The sequence below is a fragment of the Neolamprologus multifasciatus genome, chromosome 12 (genome assembly GCF_963576455.1).
Source record: "Neolamprologus multifasciatus chromosome 12, fNeoMul1.2, whole genome shotgun sequence".
Classification (NCBI taxonomy): domain Eukaryota; kingdom Metazoa; phylum Chordata; class Actinopteri; order Cichliformes; family Cichlidae; genus Neolamprologus; species Neolamprologus multifasciatus.
The window spans coordinates 24,988,700-25,011,543 of NC_140450.1; the positions used below are offsets into that span (position 1 = coordinate 24,988,700).

General features: G+C 41.3%; 2 protein-coding genes across 4 annotated transcripts in view; one reads left to right on the plus strand and one right to left on the minus strand.

The window, feature by feature from the left end:
- On the plus strand, window positions 1-22,173 carry rorb (RAR-related orphan receptor B). 3 transcript variants are annotated; one of them, XM_085180323.1, is made up of 10 exons: window positions 1-340; window positions 14,273-14,358; window positions 14,469-14,610; window positions 14,804-15,235; window positions 15,692-15,813; window positions 16,226-16,358; window positions 16,507-16,614; window positions 16,747-16,857; window positions 17,104-17,216; window positions 17,474-22,173. In XM_085180323.1, the coding sequence occupies exons 1-10, from the start codon at window positions 334-336 to the stop codon at window positions 17,636-17,638; spliced, it is 1,419 nt and encodes a 472-aa protein (XP_085036449.1). In that variant the 5' UTR covers window positions 1-333; the 3' UTR covers window positions 17,639-22,173. The 3 variants fall into 3 exon arrangements, with proteins under 3 accessions (XP_085036449.1, XP_085036448.1, XP_085036447.1); XM_085180322.1 differs by lacking the exon at window positions 1-340 and adding an exon at window positions 13,101-13,687; XM_085180321.1 differs by lacking the exon at window positions 1-340 and having other exon boundaries at window positions 13,694-14,358.
- The window catches only part of trpm6 (transient receptor potential cation channel, subfamily M, member 6), a 19,791-nt gene continuing 18,990 nt past the window's right edge, over window positions 22,044-22,844 (minus strand). The window contains 1 exon segment of the mRNA XM_085180327.1: window positions 22,044-22,640. Coding sequence (XP_085036453.1) covers window positions 22,546-22,640 — 95 coding nt within the window. The 3' untranslated portion in view covers window positions 22,044-22,545.

A 22,844-nucleotide genomic window follows, 5' to 3' on the forward strand; every position in this document is an offset into this window, starting at 1 on the left:
GAAAATAGTGAAACCCTCCCATAGAGGTGAGAGCGCAGATATCATGAGAAAAGCGGCCACACAACCAGAGCGCACAGACCGACGCACCAACCGACCTCAGCCCGCCTCCCTGCGCCCCGCTCTGGGATGCTTTTAGCGCAGAGACGCTTCCACTCAGGGCAGCCAGTGGACGTCGACGCACATCATCTACACTCCTTTCGTTGTTGTTTTTAACCGAGGATCTTTCACCACCACCACCACCCGCAGCCCCTTCTTTTATTTTAAGTGTTTGTTTCTTCATGACTGCTGCTTTGGGAAGCGAGCCTCAGCACCAGCTCCAGCAACACCGACACGATGCGAGGTAAGACCATCCCACTGTGCTCGCACTTTCTCCCACTTAACACACAGTCACACGCGGCACGACGAGCTTTTATCACTCATTTAGCTTTGAAAGTTTATTCTGGGAGGTTTAGGCGAAAATCTGAATTTGTCTCTTTTTTTTTTCAATGTTAAACTCAAGGCAGTATGTTTGGGGTTCTCTGCAATCTCATCAGCCACCTTAAGTAGTCTGTAAAGTTTATTTGGATCCCTCTCCGTGTGTGTTTTGACTCAGGAGCGTGTGTGTGGAACAGGCGCGCGTTCCTGCAAATTTTACTGGAGTCTGGGATTGGAAATTAAAAGTGCCGCATTATATTTAGCTTAATCATTTGAGCTCCACTCCACTCCGGCGGAAATTGCGGATAGGGTGGTAGATCGGATTAGATTAGCCCATGTGCAGAAGAAAAAAGGGAGAAAAAAAACTTTATTCCGTTATGTTCTGGTGGTAAACTTTATTGAATGTTTCAGGGATGTGCACTTTCCACTAACCCATTTTCCCGACTCTCTGCGCCGCGCTGAGAATGTTGAAATTCATTATCAATGCCGTCCTCTGGACGCTCACGCGCACGCACGCAATAAGCAAGACCTGTCTCGTTGACGTTTAAATTCCGTAAACAGCAGAAAATGCGCGTTTTTCGTTTCTCCTTCATGACTATTTGCAGTTCATTAAAAGTCCAGCGCGAAGGCTTTAATATTTAACCTTATTATTATCAGCTTAGTGTTTTGGAATTCGCTTTATTTACTCTCGACGTTGTGCAATTACCGCTGGCGCTAAAGTTGCAACACTCGTTCAGCTGGATGATTTGAACTCTAATTTATAAGACAATCTGTTTTAACTGGCCGGACCGCTTCTTACTGGCCTCAGAAATAAGTTAATTAGTTTATGAGGTGGCCTTTATAATGCCTGAATGTTCCTATATTGGAGGTGAGAAATTATTGGAAAATTTTGATCCAAGGGTACAAAGTCGCCTTCAAAGTAAAGGCATGGCACAGAAATCCACAGCCTGTGATTTGTCAAATTATAGCTTTTAGCTTAAAAATAAAATACTCGTTACTTTTCTTTACATGGAACAATATTGTTATCATATTTTGCATTGTATGTATGTTCGGTCAGAATAATTATTAAGCAAACTTGCGTTACCGTTATTTTAACATGCTTATTAGGTATGATGGTAAACAACAATACTCTGTAATCGGATTATTTTATTGCAGTTATAAAAAAGATCAAACATCAATCTATTCATGTGTCCATGTCATGTAAAGATGTAAAGCTATCTGCTGCCTCAGCTCCAGGCCATCAAACCTTAGGCAAGAAAAAGAAAAAGAAAAAACAGTAGGCCAAACATCTTTTCCTCTTACTCTCTTTCTGCAATCCCATGGCAAACTCCTCTGTCACACACCTTGTATTTTATCCACATTTTAATGGGCCTTGCGACTACTCTTGTGCATGGGAGGCTTTGGAGGGGTATACCAAAAGCTCCTGCTTTCACTTAATAGCCATGGTTGGCAGAAGAGGCCCCTGAAGCGTCTCTCTCACCCCTTTTTTACCATGTCTATCTCTCTCTTTCTCCCTCGCTCTCCATCTTCCTCTCTCCCTCTGCACGCCCCAAAGGGTTTTGTCAGATAGAATTAAATCAGTGTGGGCCGTGCGGCCCCCACTCCCAACCTGTGTGTGCGCGCGTCTGTGTGTGTGGAGTCTCGGCTGCCCTTGCACAGAAACGTGCTCACAACCACAAGGTTTTAAAAAAATAGAGGCCCCTCATGAGCCGTGGTAATTATCATTTAACAATAGCCACAGCTCCTGAAGCCCTGACCGAAGATGATGTCACGCCATCGCCCGGCCTGGAAAAGCCAGAGAAATAACATATAATATAATCATAAGAGGCCTTTTCGGCTTCTCTGAAAACAAAGCTTGCTCAGTGCTGTGTAGGATGTTGTAAACAGGCTCATTATCTCTGTATTTTCAACAGCGATGTGGTGAAGCTCTGCTGTAAGAGGTGTTCCGTTAAAACCCATCAAATGACATTAGAAACAGTGGCAAGTGGCCATATATATGTGTTTAAGTGGCAACAGAGTTTTAGTTTTTACGTCTTTATAATAAGACAATAAATGAATTATAATTAAGTAATTATGCCCTATTTATTTGGATGAATCGTTTTAGTTATTGTAAATGAATGTTTGATTTTTTAAAGTAATTTTTTGCAGAAATTAGTTTAACCTAAAGAATGTCTGAGCTAATCAACAGCAACCTCCTACCAAATCCTTTATTAATGCTATAATCAATAAGAGATCAGAGCCCTTCTGTGAGATTAGCATATGCGTGCTTGGAAACATACACAGCATCACACAAGCATGAACTGACATGTATTCTGCAAGTGAGTAGCTTCCTGTGTTACTCAGTGATCCCCACAGTCTACATTATCCCGTGGATGTGTATCCTTTTTATTACTGTTATAAGCCTAAGTGCTTCCAAATGCACCCGGGTCAGGCAGGTCCACAAGTTCAGCGATGGAGGGAGCAACAGTGGAGGAGGGGCCACTTCTCCTCTGTTAGCAGTATGCGCCAATCACCATCTCTCATTCTCCTAACACTGGGATAAGATGGGATGACAGTAAGTGGAAGAGTATGAGAGCACAATAAAGTAGTAAGATAATGGCAGGAGATCCAGAATAATGTGTGGGTGGGAGTGGGGGGGTCATTAAAAATATTTGTCTCAAATCTACAAGAATTAGTGGTCATTTCCATTTCTGGCATTATTTATGTTACCTTGAAAGGCAGCATGTGCACACATTAAAAATCCGAAAGCTCTGAAAACGCACACTGACACAAACAGCTGCAGTACTACGCATGACGGCCTCATGCCAATAGAATTAGTCCCATCCTGCTTTGCTTTAGAGACTCGTTTGCGAATTGATTTGTCCAGTTCGAAAGCATCCCGGGATCAATTTTTAGTCAAAGACAATGGAAGCAGTCTGTTTAGATAAATCTGTGGCACACAACTGAAATGGCTTTAGTTTACACTGGAGTCTAAACATCTCTATCTTTTCTTTTTTCTTTTTGTATTTTTTCATGTTTGTTCCTATGATTTCTTTTTTTTATAACAGTTTGAAACTATCAAAGAAGCACCTTCACCATTTAGTGCTTTAAGTGTTGTGGCTGTCAGTGTTCAGTGTTTACTGTTGTTTTTCTCCTGAGCACAAACAAGCGGAAGGCCGATGTACAAGCACATGGATGACAACACAGGAAGACTCATGTGAATACATAGAAATGATGCAGAATAATAAACACAGATGTTCACAGCTACACTATGGTTACATTTAACTGCCAGTATTTGTATCATGTGCCATTAAGGGGGATAAAGTAAAAGGTTAAAGATCAGTGGCGCTAAGTTGTGCCTGTGTTTCACTTTCAGTACCAACTATGAGTAACAACATGGAAAATATAAGTTGCCATTATTCGTACTGATTTAGAAACTGAGCCCAAAACTTAATTTATACCAAATCACTGCTTTCCATTGTCGCCATGAAACCTCTTTTTGTGCACCCAGCCTGGGTGAATCTTTGCTTTGCACTGTTATCACTGCATGTGTGGTCTGTTGTCCAGCTCGGTGTTGTTGATTGTGTTGTTTATTGTGTGTTTGTGCTGAGTAATGGTCTAGTGTTATGTAAGAAGAGAGGAGAGATTACCCCAAGCTCATGCAGGCCACACTGTTAATCCCTCAACACAGCCCCACTGACTGAATCGGGTACCGGCACCAGAGTGTTGTTGCGACACACACACACTTAAACACACTCATTTTGCATTCAAGACTCACCGTCTACTCCTCACCTAGTGTGTCTTACCTGACCTTTAGATTTTTTTTCAAGCCATCTACTTAAAACATCCCACCATGCTTTGTGCGTGCGTGTGCTGCCTGGATAGCACTTCTGCGGTCCCACTGAGCCACTATCATAGCCTGTGTTTGTTTTGCATGCGCTCAGCATGCACCCAGTGTTGGTTTTATCCCTCCGCGGCCGTCTAGGGGAGCCTAGGCGAACTGTTTTTCCTCCTCAGTCAATTCTCCCTCTTTCTTAAATCTTTCCACACACAAAGCGTGGGCTACACGGCACGCTTCAGTTTGTGTCTCCACTTTATCTTAGCCAGGAGGGATTTCTGCCTGAACCACTCCTAAACTCTAAATCTGCCTTGAAGTCATAGAGTCCTCTGACAGCTCCTTCTGTTTTGTCAGTTTTACTCATCCATGAAGGCAGCGTGTCTCAGTGGACGCACAATGATATTCAATATTCACATTTTCCTCTGATTTACACTGAAGTAAAAACCGGGGGAAGAGGGTGACTGCGCTTATTAAAACACAGAAAGCGAGTAAAATATGACAAAGATATCATTGGAGGGGTTCCTTTTATAGGAAAAATATGCTCACATCAAAAGCGGGAATTATCATATCATCATAACAAATCAGGTTCTGGGGAGAGGGACATCGAGTGCACCGACTGATAGTCCAAAGTCAGGGAGCATTGCACACACACTTTTACAGTAAATTCTGATTTCCGCTACTCTAGAACAATGTAGAGGTTTGGTCATTTATTCAAGTTTAGTCACTTTATGAATCAATTCATTTCGTTTTTAGGAGGTTTCCTTTTTTCTATCTGCTTAAAGACCATGAATCGAGCTAAGAATCTATAGGGCGAATACACAGAAAATGAAAGGCGAGACAAACAGAATGAGAGAAGGGAGACTATGAGCAAGTGAATGAGTGAGATAAGAAAAAAAGAGGGCAAGTATAAGAGAGAGAGAGACTTAAGAGTTATATAATAGTGCAAGTGTGGACGTTTGTGTGCGTTTGCCTAAGCAAGTTAGTGTGTGCTTGTATGAAATGGTGAGTTAGGGTGCAAAACTAAATTTTCTTGCATGCATACTGGTGCAAATGCACACAGATACAAGCTATCTTGTTCTCATTGCACTTGCACATTCTAGCTGCCTGAAGCAATGAATAACATGCAGTACCTGTTATAGAGGTATCCAAAGTCCACACTTGCTAACCACCTATCAGACTTCAGCTAACATTCAAAGCAGATTAGTCCATAAACTGAAGGTGTGTGTCAGCTTACCCTCTACGCTACGCATAATCATGTACGTATATGATTTGATTATGCACAGCACTGATTACTTGGAACTGCTGCAAGGCCCTTACTTTTAAGAGGTTTTGCACAAAAAGTGGACTCTGGCTCTCCAAAGTTATAGACAAGATGTGAAGACGACAGAGGAAGTGGCACATTATATCCCTATACTGTGAAGGTGTTCTCTGCAGAAAGCTGCAATAAGCCTATAATATGACTTAGCCTACTGCGGCATCTTTTCTTAATGACAAAGATTAGCCTGTTTTAGTGCTTGTAATCTCATTGAAGGGACTCTTATTAGGTCTGCCTTTCTTCCCTCTCTCTATCTCTATCTCTCAGTTACTGTGTCCAAGTCATGAGATACTTCTCTTAACTCTGTGCGTGAGAGTGCTCACATATGTGTGTGTGTGTGTGTCCACAGCACTTGCTGTTGATGTGAGGGATCTTGCCATTCACATGAGGATGCAATTCTGAAACCAAGACGGCTGCCGCTGTTGCTGCTTTCGCTCACTTAACTCAGATTTAATGTTCATAACGCATTCTGTTAAATCATCCCGCTAGAGACAAAGAGAGAGAGAGAGAGAGAGAAAGAGAGCAGGTAAAGAGCAGAGCAGGCTGGGTCGAGCCGAGCTGAGTTGTGTGATAGTCTTTGTGATCAATTTGCCTCTATGAGAGATGCCCCTGGGGCCACTTTGGGGAGAACCTTGTTAGGCTGAGTTAAATTGTTGCCCGAGGCGAGCTATTAGCGGCCATCCCTGGGAGAGGACACACACACATATAGGCACACATGTGCATGCTCACACACTCGCTTAAACAGAAGCACTGAAACACAAGTACATTGAAACCTTTTTAGTACACGCGTAAACTCAAAGGGAACTCGTTCATATGCTCGTGTTCACACTCGAGCTGACAGCCTGTTTCACTACCAGGGGTTTCATGAACTCACAAGCAGCAGGGCAAGAATCTCTAACTCAACACTTTGGCTCTCTGGTCTTGAAAGGTGTTATGCAAAAAGAGAGAAAGAAAAAAAGCAGCAAGTAATAGCTGGAGGTATCACTGCAACATTTAAATTGAAAAAAAAAAGGACATTTTGGTTGAATGCTTTGGGAAATGTTGAGCAGAAACCAGAGTGGTCCTTTAAGAAAGCATTTATTTTTTGTTTGATCATTATTATTAATATGATAATGGGTAAACATAGTTTTAAATCACATCACCTCTCTTTACATAATGTCAGGTATTTTATTTTAGCTTATGGAAGAACATCTTACCATGTACACCCTTCTTTTAAGGGTCAGATTATTTAATGAAGTTAAAAATGACATCTTCTAGAATAGCAGAGACTTTATATTAAAGGCATATGCTTAAATAAATGCTATTAGCTTCTGTTCACCCCTACTCAACAGTAGGACGAATATGTGTATGCAGTTATTAAAGCTGTATTAAAGCTGTACAAGTGTATCAGATGCAGAAGTAAGCCTTGTTAACTGAATTTAAAACAGTCCCACAGACGGGTTTTCCATCCTCTTCTTCGTACTCTAATTGTTAGCTAGTCACATTAAGTGCTCCCCTTCTCGTCAATGCTTTAAAGTCCATTCAGCCTCTCTCATCTTGACACTGCCGTTTCCCTGATTTTATCTGCTCGTCAACTGATTCTCACTAGAAAGGATGCGATTCTGACAAAACTGAGGGCAAATTTTTCTCTGCCTTACGTAAGAAGTGAGAGCAATTTCTGCCCATCTCTCCATGGATGTCCCTCTCTTTCCATTTCTCTCTTACACTGTGATAGCCACCTTTTCTCTCCCTTCCCCCTCAGACACACACACACACACACACACACACACACTGTCATCTACAATTAGACTCAAGAGAATCACCATAGTAGGAGGAGCGTGAGGTTAAGCAAGAATGGCCAATGCTAACATAGTGTTATTTTCTTACCTCAGGAATAAAGCGATGGTTTCTTAGTCAGTGTTTGTGCAAACATATTCTTCCCCGCACCGACTCACTTCACCCAAACAAAGCCTGAACGCTGCTCAGTGTTTCACAGCTCAGTGTGCATCATAGGTGTATGCTAGCATGAGGGCAAAGGTGCGAGATGAAATGGAAAAAAGAGAGAGAGACTGAACTCTAAAGAGTCTTTTTGCTTGTGTTTTCCTGTGTGTATGCATATATTATCACTGTCTGATTTTAGAATGGTAATGACCAGATGCAGGCCTCTCACACTTGGACTTGTTCCTTCCACTCTGATTTCTGAGTCTTTAAGGAAAGGTCAGAGGCTATCAGGGCCTCATAGGTCACCCAGGTGGTTGGAGTGTGCACACCTGTGTACAGTGACCATGAGAGGGGTTCAGTTTACCCTGTGGATTCTTTTCCCACACCTCCGTCTCCTTCTTATCTATTTGAGGACACATGCTGCACTGGATGGGAGACTATGTGTGTGTGTGTGTGTGTGTGTGCGTGCCGTGCATGTCTGTGCGTGTATTGGATTTAGGATGGGAGCAGTGTGACCATAAAAATCATACTGTAAAGTCTGCTTTTTTTGAAAGTGGTATGCAGTAATGTGTTCTTTCAAGCATGTCTCAATGTGCGTCTCTGTCTGTCTGAATGTGTCTCTGGGAGCATGTTGGGGTGCGTGTGTGTGTGTTCATGCCTGTGCATGTGAATCGATGCTCTGGATTACAGCCAGTGGCCCCCTTCTGTTCCCTCTCCGCGGCGTCCAATCACACCACGGCACAATATTCTATGAGCAAACTGCAGCTGATCCCAGACCTGCTATCTGAGCAATTACCCAGAGTGCTTTGGGGCCGCACGGCAAGCTGGACAAGCTCATGCCCTCTGACATACAGCATGGGGGGAGGGCGAGAGCGGCACTGTTTTTTTCTGACACTTTTATGCGTGTGTCTATGTATTAGGTCAGGAAGGGGGTTGATGACAATATACCAATGGGAAAAGCAGAGGCGGGGGGTATTTAATGTATGCTTTTGCAGCAACAGTATGACTGTAAGTACTAAAAAATGGACAAAGACATGTTTGGCGACAACATCTATCACCAAAACTCAATGCACAGCAGACTGTGGAAAAGAAGGGACCGGTGCACGGCTGTGCCAACTTACAGTATTTTAATGAGACTGTTTCATGTCAGCATTATCTTTATTAGTTCAGGCCAGGTCTGAGGTCAGTTTGCATCTAGAAGGCTGAAGCTGGATAATTGTTTCAGTTCTGATTTTTGCAAGTTGTTCCTAAATTAGTGTTACAAGCACCAAAGCTGACTCGAAATCAGTGAAACTTCACCTAAGATATAAACATTATTTTAAAATGAATAGAAAAAGCAGACCCAGCTGGGTATTGAACCTTAAATATGTTTTGTCCCAAAGAAACAAACAGAAGCCAGCGAAAACAGCACTAAGCATTGTTAAACTTTGAAGGTCAGGATTAAGGAGAGAATAGACAATACAGACAGCGATGACTGAGGAGGAATGTGTGCATCTAGCCGGGCCACAGGGCACCTAAAAAATTAATTTGTGGTAAGTACTCAAGGCTGAAAAACGGAGCGGAAAGTCCATCAGTCCTATATATATATATATATATATATATATATATATATATATATATATATATATATATATATATATATATATGTGTGTGTATGTGTATATATATATATATATATATATATACATATATATATATATATATATATATATATATATGTGTGTGTGTGTGTGTGTGTGTGTGTGTGTGTGTGTGTGTGTGTGTGTGTGTGCATTTTAATGTTTCAGACAGTAAAACAGGAAAGAGGGAAAGTGTGACAGCACACACAAGCGCAGAGGTCCGTTTGAAACCATATGCCGTGGCAGTGTTTCATTGATTTTAATGGGACAGTATGATGTGGAAACATGACAGGAAACACAGGGGAGATAACCCAAGAAGCACTGCTATAAACTATTCCCAGCTGTGTGCATTAATCCGCTCAGTGATCACGCCACCAAAAAGTTTCCTCAGTGTTTTTCATCATTGGCAGAGAAGGAGAGAGAGGAGAAAAACCTCCGCTTGTTCCTCTAAGTTCTGTGAGACAGGGAGACAGAGTTTCACTGAGAGATGGAAATAGATCATGAAATACAGAAACTGAAATGATTTCCCAGTCACACAGCCACTTACAGCGAGGAGGAACACACGAATGAAAAAGTCAAACAGACTGAAGCGGAGTGGATGGCGAAAAGTGATAGCGTAATTCACAGTATATAGACATCTAAGACCAGCGCCAGAGCTGTTCAGATTTAACAAGGAGGGGTGTTGGTGGGGGGTAAAGTGCTGATCTCCTTCATTTTCCCAGAAGATATCACGTTAACTGGGAAGAAGCTATGCATATTTTTTAATGAAGTGGAGATACCACCCACATTCATCCCCAACAAATCAACCCCTGGGACTACAGTAGGAGTCATGTTTGCATTTCTGAAGTGGCTTACACTGGCAAAAGTTACGGCAGGAAAGTGAACACCAGTCTCTGGTGTGCACTGTGTCGCTGTAAACTGCGTGATATTGTGTGCTGCTTCAATTCGTTTCTCTTGTAGACCCATCCTACAGGCTAAATGAATGAAACATGCATGTCCATTCTGCCCTTTTGGAAACACACACCCATACTTGCACACACATACACACAACTCAGACTTGTCTAGCAACACCTAGTGGCCTCACTTTGCTGTTACATTGTCAATATAAACAAGCTCCTTTCAGATAGCCGCTTCATTCTCTGTGCATCTACATGTGCATTAACTCTCAGCAAGCCCTGTGTGTGAGCTACTTATGTGCTTTAGAAATAAGTATTGCTAAGATATTGGTGCAAGGCTGCTGCTTTTTTTTTTTCCTGTAGTGCAATATGGATAATTAGGACTCTATTTAGGGAAAGGGCCAGCCCAGGAAATTCACAGGAGATCCTCACTTCATTAAAAATCAATTATCACAACACACGTGCTGGTGCAGTACAACCCTCAGCAACACACACTCACACACGTGCGTGACTCACATTACAGCAACTATCTTTGCCTTCCCAGATTCTTAAGCGAAATTCATCTCTAGCTGGTTCGCTCCATCTTTTTCTCCCTCAAGAGATTGTGCAGGCCTGATCCTCCTCTTAGCTGAGGAATCGCCAGCGCTGCAGTCCCGTTCTTACATAATAACCTCAGGATAATGCTCGTGCTCCGGCTGGCTGAGGACCTTGTCACTCACTGGGTCAGCTCCGGTTGGAAAAAAGTCCCACCCACCCTCAAGAAAGGCATGTGGCTAGGAGCGAAACAATCTCGAAAAACAGAAATGAGTGGCTTGTTCCTCTAAGAGTGGCTAGTGAAAGAACTGCAATAGACTTGTTCATGTTAAGTTTTCATCTGTTTTATTTCCACCGCTTCTTTTAAGGTTTAAGTTTGCTTCTGTAATGGAAAATCATGAAATCCAACGCCCAAGAAGTATTATCATACATTCCAACTTTGAAAACAATAAGAACGCAGCTTTTTCTAAACAGCCAACAGATAAACACGCCTTTAATTCTGCTACATGTATAATCCACTGCTGCAGCTACAGTATAGTCTGTATTGTTGACTGGATGTGGAAGTGGGAGTCCTTAAGTGAACAATTCAAAAAACCTCCGCTTAGGGAGGGCGACAGGACGAACGGTGATGATACACCAAGTTGGCTCCAAACACCAATGACATCATTTCCTTTAAGATTGTGACAGCTTAGCACATCATCGCGGTGACAGCCAGACGAGTGCAGCGAGTGGGTGGTCACCCTGGCAACAGCTATGCTGTCATGACCGTCTCCCTATATCCTACCTGACAGTCCCCATTGGCAATGAGCACAACACACACACATAGACACAGTAAACAATGCACACACCCACACATACACTCACACACACACACAATTTACCAAACACACACAGACATGTGCACATACTTTATCTTTCTGAGTCTTTTTTTTTATAAGTGAAATGCTCACTCAAACCATCCCTGAAACACACACAGAAACAATGCACATGCCCACACGCCCGTGCTCTTTTGGGCATAATGATTTGATACAAAGACAAATACAATCTCCCATGGGGTAAAAAGGAATTCAGTCAAGATATAATGTAATCAGTGTAGAGGATGAGGAAAAAATGTAAAGCGCTTGTTCTGAGAAATCAACAGAAATAATAACGCCGTATATCCACATCAGACAGCAGCAGGTGTGGGCTGAACGCATTCAGATTGTCTAAACCCACGGAGATTAACTTGCTTCACGATTAACATTTTGATCAAAGAGTTTGACTAAAAGTATGGGACTAACAGTGCCAACCGGAAAGAATAAGAGGATTGCGAGCGCTAAGAATGATTAGAAGCATGGCTGATGCACTGTTGTACTGTCTTCTGGTTATACACAAAATGTGGTCTGTTGATACCGGCCATGTCCTGGGTGCAACTGACCTGTTTTACAGACTAAAAATAGGGGCGCACAGGCCGCGTTCATTGACAACTCTGTGTATGTAGTCTGTGTGTCATCCCAGTCCAGTGCCTTTCTGTGACCCAGTTTGGAGAGCTGGCCGAGAATTGGTGGAAATGGGTCACATCTTGGGCTGCACCAGAACTCAGAGTATACCTGTGATACCTTAAGCACACATTCAAACAGTGTGTCATTTTGTTGCTAAGGCTGTCATGGGTGGTCTCCTGAGACGGATCAGGAGCTACTAGGGATAGATAAGAGGATTAAAGGCCCTTTTACATCATCAGTTATAACTATGGCGATATGTGTAACAATACATCTTGAATCAGAGTACATAGTCCAGGATCACAGCAGCATGTAAAAAACGTTTCATGTCTCTCAGTGGCCACCAGGGGGCAGATAGGCAAACATGAATATATAAATATATATATTTATTTATACATATATAAAGATGCTGTTTCATTCTAATTAAAGAGAAAAAAAATCAATTACCTGGGTAGATCTACTCCTATGCCCTGTTAAAAAAAATGACTATGAATATGCAAATATGTTTGGGGGGTTTTTTTGCTTTTTTTTATAGCAATTTCAGATGTCAGTGTTTAACCCTGGCTCTGTTTTCCACAGCTTTCCACACCTAAAACTGAGAGAAAGCATAGAGTAACTTTTCACTTTCTGGAAATTTTTAAAACATTTGAAAGCTTTCTTTCTTTTAGTGCTCCTGAAACATAATAATAATGGATTGGATTTATATAGCGCTTTTCAAGGCACCCAAAGCACTTTATAATACCACTGTTCATTCACACACTGCCCTGGGGCAGACTGACAGAAGCGAGGCTGTCATATCGCGCCATCCAACACCAGTAGGTGGTAGGGTGTCTTGCCCAAGGACACAACGACCAGGACAGAGAGCCTGGGATCGAACCCCCTGAGCCACGGTACAAGAAGTATCACTGAAGGGCAGGGGGATTACATTGAAGTGATTGTACCTGCGCAGTTGCTAGACAGAAAACTGCTTCCATTGATCCTGACAAGAGATTATCCAATTATGTATACTGCAAACTCATTCTGCCAGACACTTAGCATGCATATATATATATATATATATATATATATATATATATATATATATATATATATATATATATATATATATATATACCCACAATCAACTCTGCCAAACCAAAGCACCTACACAAGATCAATGAAATACAAAATTAATACTACACAAATCCAAAACTTGTAAGGTTGCTCTTCAGTGTGCACCCACATACTTTAGACATACATCCATCGATGTTGTACGAAAGGTTTGGTGGCACGCACAAGAGGAATCAAATTTACAAACACGAACATACGTTATATCTGAACTTCTCAGGAGATTCCTAAAATGTACAGAATTTCCCACAGGTGGGAGTATGCAAGGAGATTACATGTGAATGGCTATTTCAGCTGTGGCTAAGCCAGCGCTCAGCAGAGGAGGGGAAGGAGCTCGTCGGGAAATAATTTAGGATTAGATAGGCTGTCTAATCTCTTTATAGAGACTGTGCCATCTCAGCAGCATACCTGCCTACCTCTACACCTATGTCATATCTCTTAACAGGAACTGCAGCTTTCACTTTCCATATAGTATGGACGCTAAGTTCAAAGGCACCCATGACAGGTGCTCGTGTGTGTTGAAATAGTTTCTGTTGTTTATATTCAGTGCCTTTGGTTGTGACTGTACATGGAGCTGCCTATACACAGTGAGTAAAACCTAAAATGAACAAAACGTAGTTAAGTTAGTGCACATGTAGCTTAAGGGCTGCTAAACACTAACAGCATTTGAGTTGGTGGACCAAATGTGTTTGTATATGCGTGTGAGTGTGTGTTTGAAAGAGAGAAAAGATAAAGGTTGAAGAGTAAGTGTGATCCTTTGGTGTTTTCTCATTATGGGCAACCTTTCTAACCCACAGGGGTCTGTCCTTTAAGCGTAACACAAAGAATGCACATGCACAATCTTGTTACTTTGTGCGTGTAACCGTGTGTATGCAGTCCTTGGTGTCCCATTCATTAGAAAACTCCTAGAAGCACATAATAATTGCCCAAATGTCACTGTGCCCTTGTGAATTTGAAGTTAACGTGACACAAATGCAGTATGCAGGCACACTGTTATCTCAATGAGGTCGTACACCCAACTGGGTTATGTACATTTACCATCAAATTAGACCACCAGCCGAGGTCTGACATCTGTGAGATGACTCAACAAGGTGTTCACGAAACTCCAAACTAGGCCACATCCATCTGATTAGTAATGCAAGTCTTTCTTGTTCTCGCTTTTTTTCTTACAGCCCAAATCGAAGTTATACCATGCAAAATCTGCGGAGACAAATCATCAGGAATCCACTATGGCGTCATTACATGTGAGGGATGTAAGGTGAGATTCTATATGGCTGAATCAAAGTCTGATTCATTTGCTCAGAAACATCATATAGTCTATGCTCGACGGGTACCTGAAGCCTGTATTCTCTGCTGACATGTAACCAGGGTTTCTTCAGACGTAGTCAGCAGAACAACGCCTCCTACTCCTGCCCCCGACAGAGGAACTGCCTCATCGACAGAACAAACCGCAACCGTTGCCAACACTGCCGCCTGCAGAAATGTCTTGCCCTAGGAATGTCCAGAGATGGTGAGGTCCAGTAAATACATATTTATATCTATGGTGCATGAGTGTGCAGGCAAATATTTGCAAACAAATACATGTGCAACCCTCTCTGTGCAGAACAGCCAAAAATAGGATCATATGCAATCTTCTCTGATGCAGTCTGAGCTAGTGGAGCAATTTCTTTTCATCCTTCATTTTATTTTTTGTCCCCATAAAGCGGTCAAGTTTGGCCGCATGTCCAAGAAGCAGCGTGACAGCCTATATGCAGAGGTGCAGAAGCACCAGGCACGGCTGCAGGAGCAGCGGCAACAGCAGACAGGCGAAGCAGAAGCTCTGGCACGCGTTTACTCATCCAGCCTAACCAACGGACTTTCCACCCTTAACCATGAAATTGGGGGCACCTATGCCAATGGTCACGTCATTGAGCTACCCAAAGGTGGCCATGGTAATGGAGCAGGAGTCCCCGGGGGTTACTATGGGATGGATTCCACCCAGCCGTCTCCAGACCAGTCAGGTTTGGACATGTCGGGCATGAAGCACATTAAGCAGGAGCCAGTGTACGACCTGACACCAGTACCCAACCTGTTCAGCTATGGAGGCTACCAGGAGAGTCAGCTTGGGCCCAATAATGTCAGCATGGGAGAGCTGGGTAAGAAAGCAGAATCATTCAAAGCTACCTGACTTAGCCACGTGGAAATCTGCATGTCTGCTCACAAAGTAGTTCTTTCAGCAGCGTGAGTCAGGGTCCTAATCTGAGAGCCGCACAGGAGATCAGACAGGCTTAAATTTACAGCTGACAAGGTGTCATACTACCGTATGCACAGCTAAGGCTGCTAGCACAAGTTAAGATTTATTTAAGATTAAGCACTTCAGGCTGATTCTAGAGAATATAAAATCAAGCAGAAAATGTACAGCAATATAAAAGGACGATAGATTGCCCATAGTACTTGCCGCCCAATGTGCACAATGCTTCAGATTAATGTGCAAGTCTGCTTGTACCTAAACTAACACACTCCATATACTCCTATATGCTATATATATAGTAACATTGTGCAGGGAAATAATACGTGAATAATCAGCATGAATGAATAATCTTCTTTTCCAGACCGTATTGCTCAAAATATCATCAAGTCCCACTTGGAGACATGTCAGTACACAACAGATGAGCTGCAGCAGCTAGCCTGGCAGACACATTCCTATGAAGAGGTCAAGATGTACCAGAGCAAGGTGAGGTTTGATTTTATGGCACCATCGAAACATGACATTTACAATTACAAAGTACCTTATATCTTATACACTCCCTATATTTGGGTCTTTTTTCCTTTCTAGTTACATCAATTTAATCAACAGCTACTTCTAAAGTACTGAAAAGGATTAAGAACACACACACACACACACATATATATGTATATATATATATATATATATATATATATATAGTTTTCAATGTCGTAATGCTTTGAACTTTCATTCAAACTCAGTTTACTGAGTTAGTGGGGTTTATTTTACTAGTAATAGAAATGAAACACATTTGAAATCACAGAGCATGTCAGTCATAGAAATGCCGTTTATTTTATTTCCTCACATGAAATAACTAGGCACAAAAGTACACAAACATAACCTGGGTCTTTGGTTCTAGCCCCGTGATGTGCTGTGGCAGCAGTGTGCCATCCAGATCACCCATGCGATCCAGTACGTGGTGGAGTTCGCCAAGCGCATCTCAGGGTTTATGGAACTGTGCCAGAATGACCAGATCCTTCTTCTAAAGTCAGGTGAGCCACGTGAGCAGGCCAGGCCTATCTCTTTATGTAAGCAGAGGTCAAACTGTCAGTCAGCAGACAGTAAATATACTGTGGCTTCTTACTCTGGTTGGCTGTTAGTGAGTATATCAACTTCAAATTTATTGCTCTCTCTCTCCAGGTTGTTTGGAGGTAGTCTTGGTGCGGATGTGCAGGGCATTCAACCCTCTCAACAACACAGTACTCTTTGAAGGGAAGTATGGAGGCATGCAGATGTTCAAAGCCCTAGGTAAGATATTACTAGCTAAACATTTTGTCTTGGTATGAACGAGGAGTGCAGCCAAATATTATTAAAAAAGAAGTGAGAGATAATTTACATTTTTTTTCTTACTGTCTGCTGTTCCCTGTGCCTCCCTCCAAGGTTGTGATGACTTAGTGAGTGCAGTGTTTGACTTTGCGAAGAGTATGTGCTCACTGCAGCTAACAGAGGAGGAGATTGCACTGTTCTCAGCAGCTGTACTAATTTCCACAGGTCAGTGTGAATCTGCTTATAATAATATATTATAATATTATAATAATGCAGGACGCAATGTGCATGGACTTGAATTAAAAACACTTTAAAATAAGGTAGTGACTCTCCTTACATTATTCTGTATCAAGCAGCATAATCAGTCCTGACCACATAACATTTTATACAGTGGCCTCACAGCCGTATTAATTTTACATTTTGCCCTTCAATCAACTCTGTCAGCATTAAAAAAGTCTATTCTTCTTTCAGATCGACCGTGGCTGATGGAGCCTCGGAAAGTTCAAAAGCTCCAGGAGAAGATCTACTTTTCTCTGCAGCACATTATGCAGAAGAACCACATGGATGAAGATGCACTGGCCAAGGTAGGGCTGGAACTTATGGTGAGAGAACTTAGAACGGCATAGAGGCCTAAAATGCATGAATCTATAGGGTAAGACCAAAAGGAAAATCAAACATGAAGACAGGATCTCCTTTGGTAGGAAGGACAGGTGATTCAATAGAAAAAAAACACACAACAGAAGTAGCAGAACAAAGACTGACTTATAGCTTTGTCCTCATCTGCACTTTGGCATTCCTTAAATTTCCTCATCCTTGATCATCTCTCCCTCTTGTCTGGCAGCTGATCAGCCGAATCCCAACGTTGTCAGCCCTGTGCACACTCCACACTGAAGAGCTTCAGGCCTTCCAGCAACTCCACCCAGAAACAGTCAATGTCCTGTTTCCTCCACTCTACAAAGAACTCTTCAACCCAGACCCAAACTCTGCCATGGCCATGCCCAAGTGACTGCCTGTGGTCCACATGCAACAAATGACGCCAGCAGAGGACCAAGAAAGTAAGACAGCCGCATCCAACGAGACGAAAGCAGCTATGTCGACTACGTCATCATCATGGCAACCACATATTTCCGAGCCCCCCCAGGCACATTTCAAGCTGGTGGGTGAGGAGTCATCTGCTAGCAGCTTAGAGTTGCCGCCAACAATACTAGGAATGTCCAGCACTTATCCCATTCTGTTCACCGATACAGTCTGAAGAATGTATATACAAATGAAACGTGCCCCAGGCCACAACCTGAGCGGGGCTTCCACCTTTCTCCTGAACTGAACTGACTGACCAGTAATGTACAGACTTTAAAATATCTAGGAACAATTTTAAGCTGTCAATCTTTAAACAAAACAAAAAAAAGAAATTGGTAAGTTAAAATGATTTAACTTTGAAAAAATCATTTGAATTATTTTCCATGTGAAGATGGTGAAGCTGGATGGGGGAGGGAACTGTGGATTTAGAGAAGCTATTGTAGATATTCTTCTAGTGGAGAGCGGATTCCAGTATTACTTCTTGTTCTGTTAAAATAAGTTAGTCTTAATTTAAATATACAGCAGTCCACTGTGGCTGACTATACCGTGTCTATGTGTTTTTATTTTATTTGATAGTTTCTTGTGTACAGAATTTGTAAAGTTGAGACTTGTAAAACAACACTGGCTAAAAACCGGGATTCAATTTGGGTTTGTTGATATATAGAAGCCTTGTCTGGATTTTGTTCATATGTAAAGAAGGTACTACATCCTTCTGAACCTATAGTAATGTAAAGAGAGCATATGAAGGATTTAAAAAAAAATAATGGCTACTGCTACTTTTCAAGCTGGAGATATATACAGAAATATTCTATTTTGCAAGAAAAAGAATCTGGCAGATTTGCCATCTTATCAATCATTTATTTCTCGCTGCAATAATTACGTCCAATAAAAGCTGGACTGCTTTCGAACAATCAGCCACACACAGCTAATCGGAGACCAGGACCTTGCAATGAACCCCAAATCTCTTCCCAAATTCTCCATGTACCCAGACCTTTATCTCTCATGTATTAGGACCTGTCCATAAAATTCTGGCAGATATAAGTGGATAGAAATCACGGTGAAGGCGTGTATAGCTATCCACCAAAATAAAGGCAACAAAAAATGAAACAAACCTGAATTGGATTCACAAATTTCCAGTCACTCAAACCTGTATGAGTGCTGTATGCCTCATCCCTACAATCACTATTTGCACAATCATTACAGCCCATGGGTGACAAAGACCCTGTGGGCTGTGAATATGTAGGACCCTTTGTCTAAAGAGCAATAATTTTCACACTGCCTTTCTGATCTTATTCCTTTCCTCCTCTTCATGCTTTCAGTTGTTCAGACCAAGGTAGCTGTTTTAACTAAAATGCACTATATTTCACTTAATGGTTATGCCTAACAGTCATTTCCATCGGCGGTACTCATTCCACCACCACAGACTCTGCAGTGTTTTCAGTAAAGAGAGCATTTACTTAGAGTTATAAATTAATCCAGAATAGCCTCCAATCATCTGCAATATGGCATTAACAATTTGAAAAAAAGGAAAGTGTGATAGACAATCAATTTTTGCTTTTTATGTAGTCATTCCATAATTTTTAGCACTTACATTTTGTCTTAGTTTCTATGTTTTGTTGTTTGTTGGCCACTTTTTAAAAATCACATTGGCTCCACTGGGTATTTATCCAGGCATGTTGTAATTGGTCTTTTCTGGTGAAGGAATAATTTGAAATCTCATTGCGTAGACATGTTTCAGTGGTTTCTGCACACTAGAACTAGAAGATGCTCTGTGAATCTCTCTTGGAAAGTTATAAGTGCTGTGAAATCTCAGCAACGCGGCTAAAGAGCTCTCTTTCAAAATGAGCCCAAAAAAGAGACACTTGACAGAACATTAGCGCATGATGATGATACTTTCATTACCTGAAGACATGTTGGACTGACTAGTGACTAAAAATCGCACTTTTACCTCAGTTTTGAATGCTATGAATAATGGACTCTGATCTAGTGTTATTTAGGCAATTTTAAAACATTAAGCTTTTCTGATTTTTGCAAATGCACAGCGGCCAAATCTTTGACTTTCCATCAAAGTTATGTACCCCTGAAGCCCGCTGGTATGCCTAACATTTATTATCCTTCCATCATTTTTTTCCCATGTGGAGAACAACCATGAGGGAGCAAGTACCAATGTTAACGTTAGAAAATCAGCTTATACTGATCTGTTCCACGCTGCATCTATTTAAAGGTTCCCCGAAAGTCCAGCATTTTTCCTCCGACCCCTGACCCGACCACAGATCATAGGCCAGTGACTCTTTAAAAGACAATCACTTGCTCATTAAGGCTTGATGCACTACAAAGCATCTCTCAGGGAGCAGCTCTTTTTCAGATTTTGCATTAAGAGGGTTTAATATTTTTGCAAATTTACAAAAAAAAAAAAAGATTAATTATAAAAGAATAACTTTTTAGGATTAAAAAAAGGCATACGCCACCAGTGTATGCCAGCAATGAAATCTGCCCAGACAAGGCTTTGACAGATGTATGTCTGTGTGTATGTGTGTGTACAGAGCATGAATTCACTGTCCAAATATCTTTAGACTCCAGATTATATAGCAAAAATCATAATAACATAGCACTAAAAAAAACAACAACTTGTATATCAGTGTGCTCTTTTCACCACTGTACGCTCATGTTTACTGATTCTTTTTGCTGCTTTTGGGACAGTGAGGGAAGTCCAGTAGTAAGCTGTGACACAAGCGCCATCACAACACCGCAGGGACAGTGAATTCCAACTCTGACTATGAAGTTTTTGTGTGTGACGTTTTTATTATCCCTTGTTAAGACTGTGAATCAGAGGGCGGGGATGGGGCTGTAAGGGGAGGTGGGGTGGGGATGTGCCGGCAAGAACGAGTGGCAACGCAACACTGTAAGTAAGATACTGTAGCAATAAGAACTGGAGGCATTTACTACTGTCATGTTTGCATTGTAAGATTATTTTTTATTTTATTACTATTTACTATTATTATTGTTCTTATTATGACTACTATTCTTCTATTACTATTAGCCTATTGTTGTTCTGTTCTATTTGCATGATGTTTCAGAGCAATGAAACATTTGGGGCTTATTGTGTTTTCTCTTCTCATGATAATGTGGGTTTCGTGGGAGAGGATTTTTTCTTTTGTTTTGGTTTTTTTTGGCAGGGTGGGGAATGGGTTGTGGGCAAATTCCACATCAATTTAGTCGGTTCAAAGCAATTTTTTCACATACTGAAAGGATTTTTAAATAAATGCTCTAATTTATACGTGACCAATTTTAATTTGTTGCAGGATTTGAAATGTTTTGGGGAGTTTTTTGTTCTCAACCTCTGAATGTGTGCGTTGAACGGCCCTTTCTGAACTGGCCTTACTGAATCGGATAACCCTTGAACCTGCTGTGGGAGAATAATCGATTCTGAATGTTATGGAGTAGTTTGTTCAGTGTGAGGGGCTGAACGCATCATGCGCCTTTACCACTCCATCAACACAGAATGACATCACGGAGCGCACAAACGAGCAGTCGTCGGCTCTTCGACGTGACTCGGACAAATTGCGCAGACAATTTTTTAAAACATGCTGAGTTTGAAATGTTTCCTACACTTAGTCGAACACAATCCAAACCTTCTTCTCCCTTTCCTGAGAAAAACCTGTGTGCGCGTGAATGTGTGCGTGTGAGGAAGAAAACGAGATGTGAGATGATGTTCTGCTCTACCAATGCTTTGTAAACTTTCTTGATGCATTACACATTTGTGCAATTGGAGTAGTGTTGAAAATTTGTTAATTTATTGTTTAGAATGTCTTTGCATCCCAGCAAGAGCAAATAAAACAAAATGTAGCAATCTGTAACCAAAACCTAAAAGGTACTTAGGCTACAGAACCTCTTTTACACAGGACTAACAAAACAACAACAACAAGGACAAAAACAGAAAAAAATACAAAAAAAGAGACATTTGTTTGTTTTCAAAGTGCCATAGCTAGTGAGGAGTGGAAGGATTGGCAGAGTGGGGCGTAGATGCTTTACGGTGTGAGTTTACTTGAGAAACCAATCAAAAAAGGGGAACTCTGAGGAAAAACCTGTATGTGATTACGCTGATGAACCGTTTTTACATTTTATGCTTTTTCATTTGGTGAGGACTCTGCTTGACTCTGAACTCTGACTCTGCCATAAATCCACGAACTCTACTGTCCAACGCTTCATTTTCAGACGAGAACGAAAGAGTGACCGTGTGTGTAAAAGCATGCATCTGCAATACAGTGAGTCACGCCCATAAACGATGGATCAGACTGGGTTGAAGTTCAGAGCCATGCAGGGGCCTTAGTGAGTTCTCCTTTGAGATGTATATACAATGTGAAGGTCTGAAGTGATTTTTTTTTTGTTAAATTCTATATTTTATCGCTTTTGTAGACATTTTGTTGTGGGAAGAAAAAAAATAAAAAGAAATTTTATGGGTGAGATTCTGCTTCATTTTTCTAACTCACATACAAATCATAATATTATATATCAGATTAATCCATAATGTCTCCTGAGAAAATACACCTATTAGTTATATACTGAACTAAAAATAGTACAAAAACTGCTTTTTTTTACAGTTTTTTCTATCACGAATTATCACATACAGTTAAATAACAAGTTATATTTTTATCTTTTTATATAAAGTTTTATGATTACCGCTTTTCCTTCATTAACCCTGAAAATCTATAAACATCCTTAGTGCAAAATCTTTGGTATTATCAAGGATCTTTTGTGAAGAGGCAGAACTTGTGTTTACGGAAGACACCTATAAAAGTTCCCATGCTTTCTTTTCCCTACTTCCTGAGTCAAAGGTCACTTCCTGGTTTCATCGTCTTCTTGCTCTTCTGTCCCCGACGTTGGCTCTGCATCAGTGCTGTTCTCGCAGCTGTCCGGATGGTTTCTTAAATCTGAACAACAGAAACATCAGTTAGCGACATGTCGCTCCAATAACACAGTCATTACCACAAGAAAGAGAATACTGACAGGCCTGGGAGGAAATCCACGCATCCAGCATAAATAATTTGGTTTGATTTGTTGGTGAAATCTTGGAGAGGACACAAGAAGAGGAAGAGGAAACACAACATACCTTTGAAATATCAAAACAACTGTGT

What these genes read in the sequence shown, in the direction of transcription:
- rorb (XM_085180321.1), top strand. Translation starts at nt 14,236, where the DNA reads ATGCAAGTCTTTCTTGTTCTCGCTTTTTTTCTTACAGCCCAAATCGAA. An exon ending in TTACATGTGAGGGATGTAAG is followed by an intron (nt 14,359 to 14,468) that starts GTGAGATTCTAT and finishes ACATGTAACCAG; the next exon opens with GGTTTCTTCAGACGTAGTCA. An exon ending in AGCTGTACTAATTTCCACAG is followed by an intron (nt 16,858 to 17,103) that starts GTCAGTGTGAAT and finishes TTCTTCTTTCAG; the next exon opens with ATCGACCGTGGCTGATGGAG.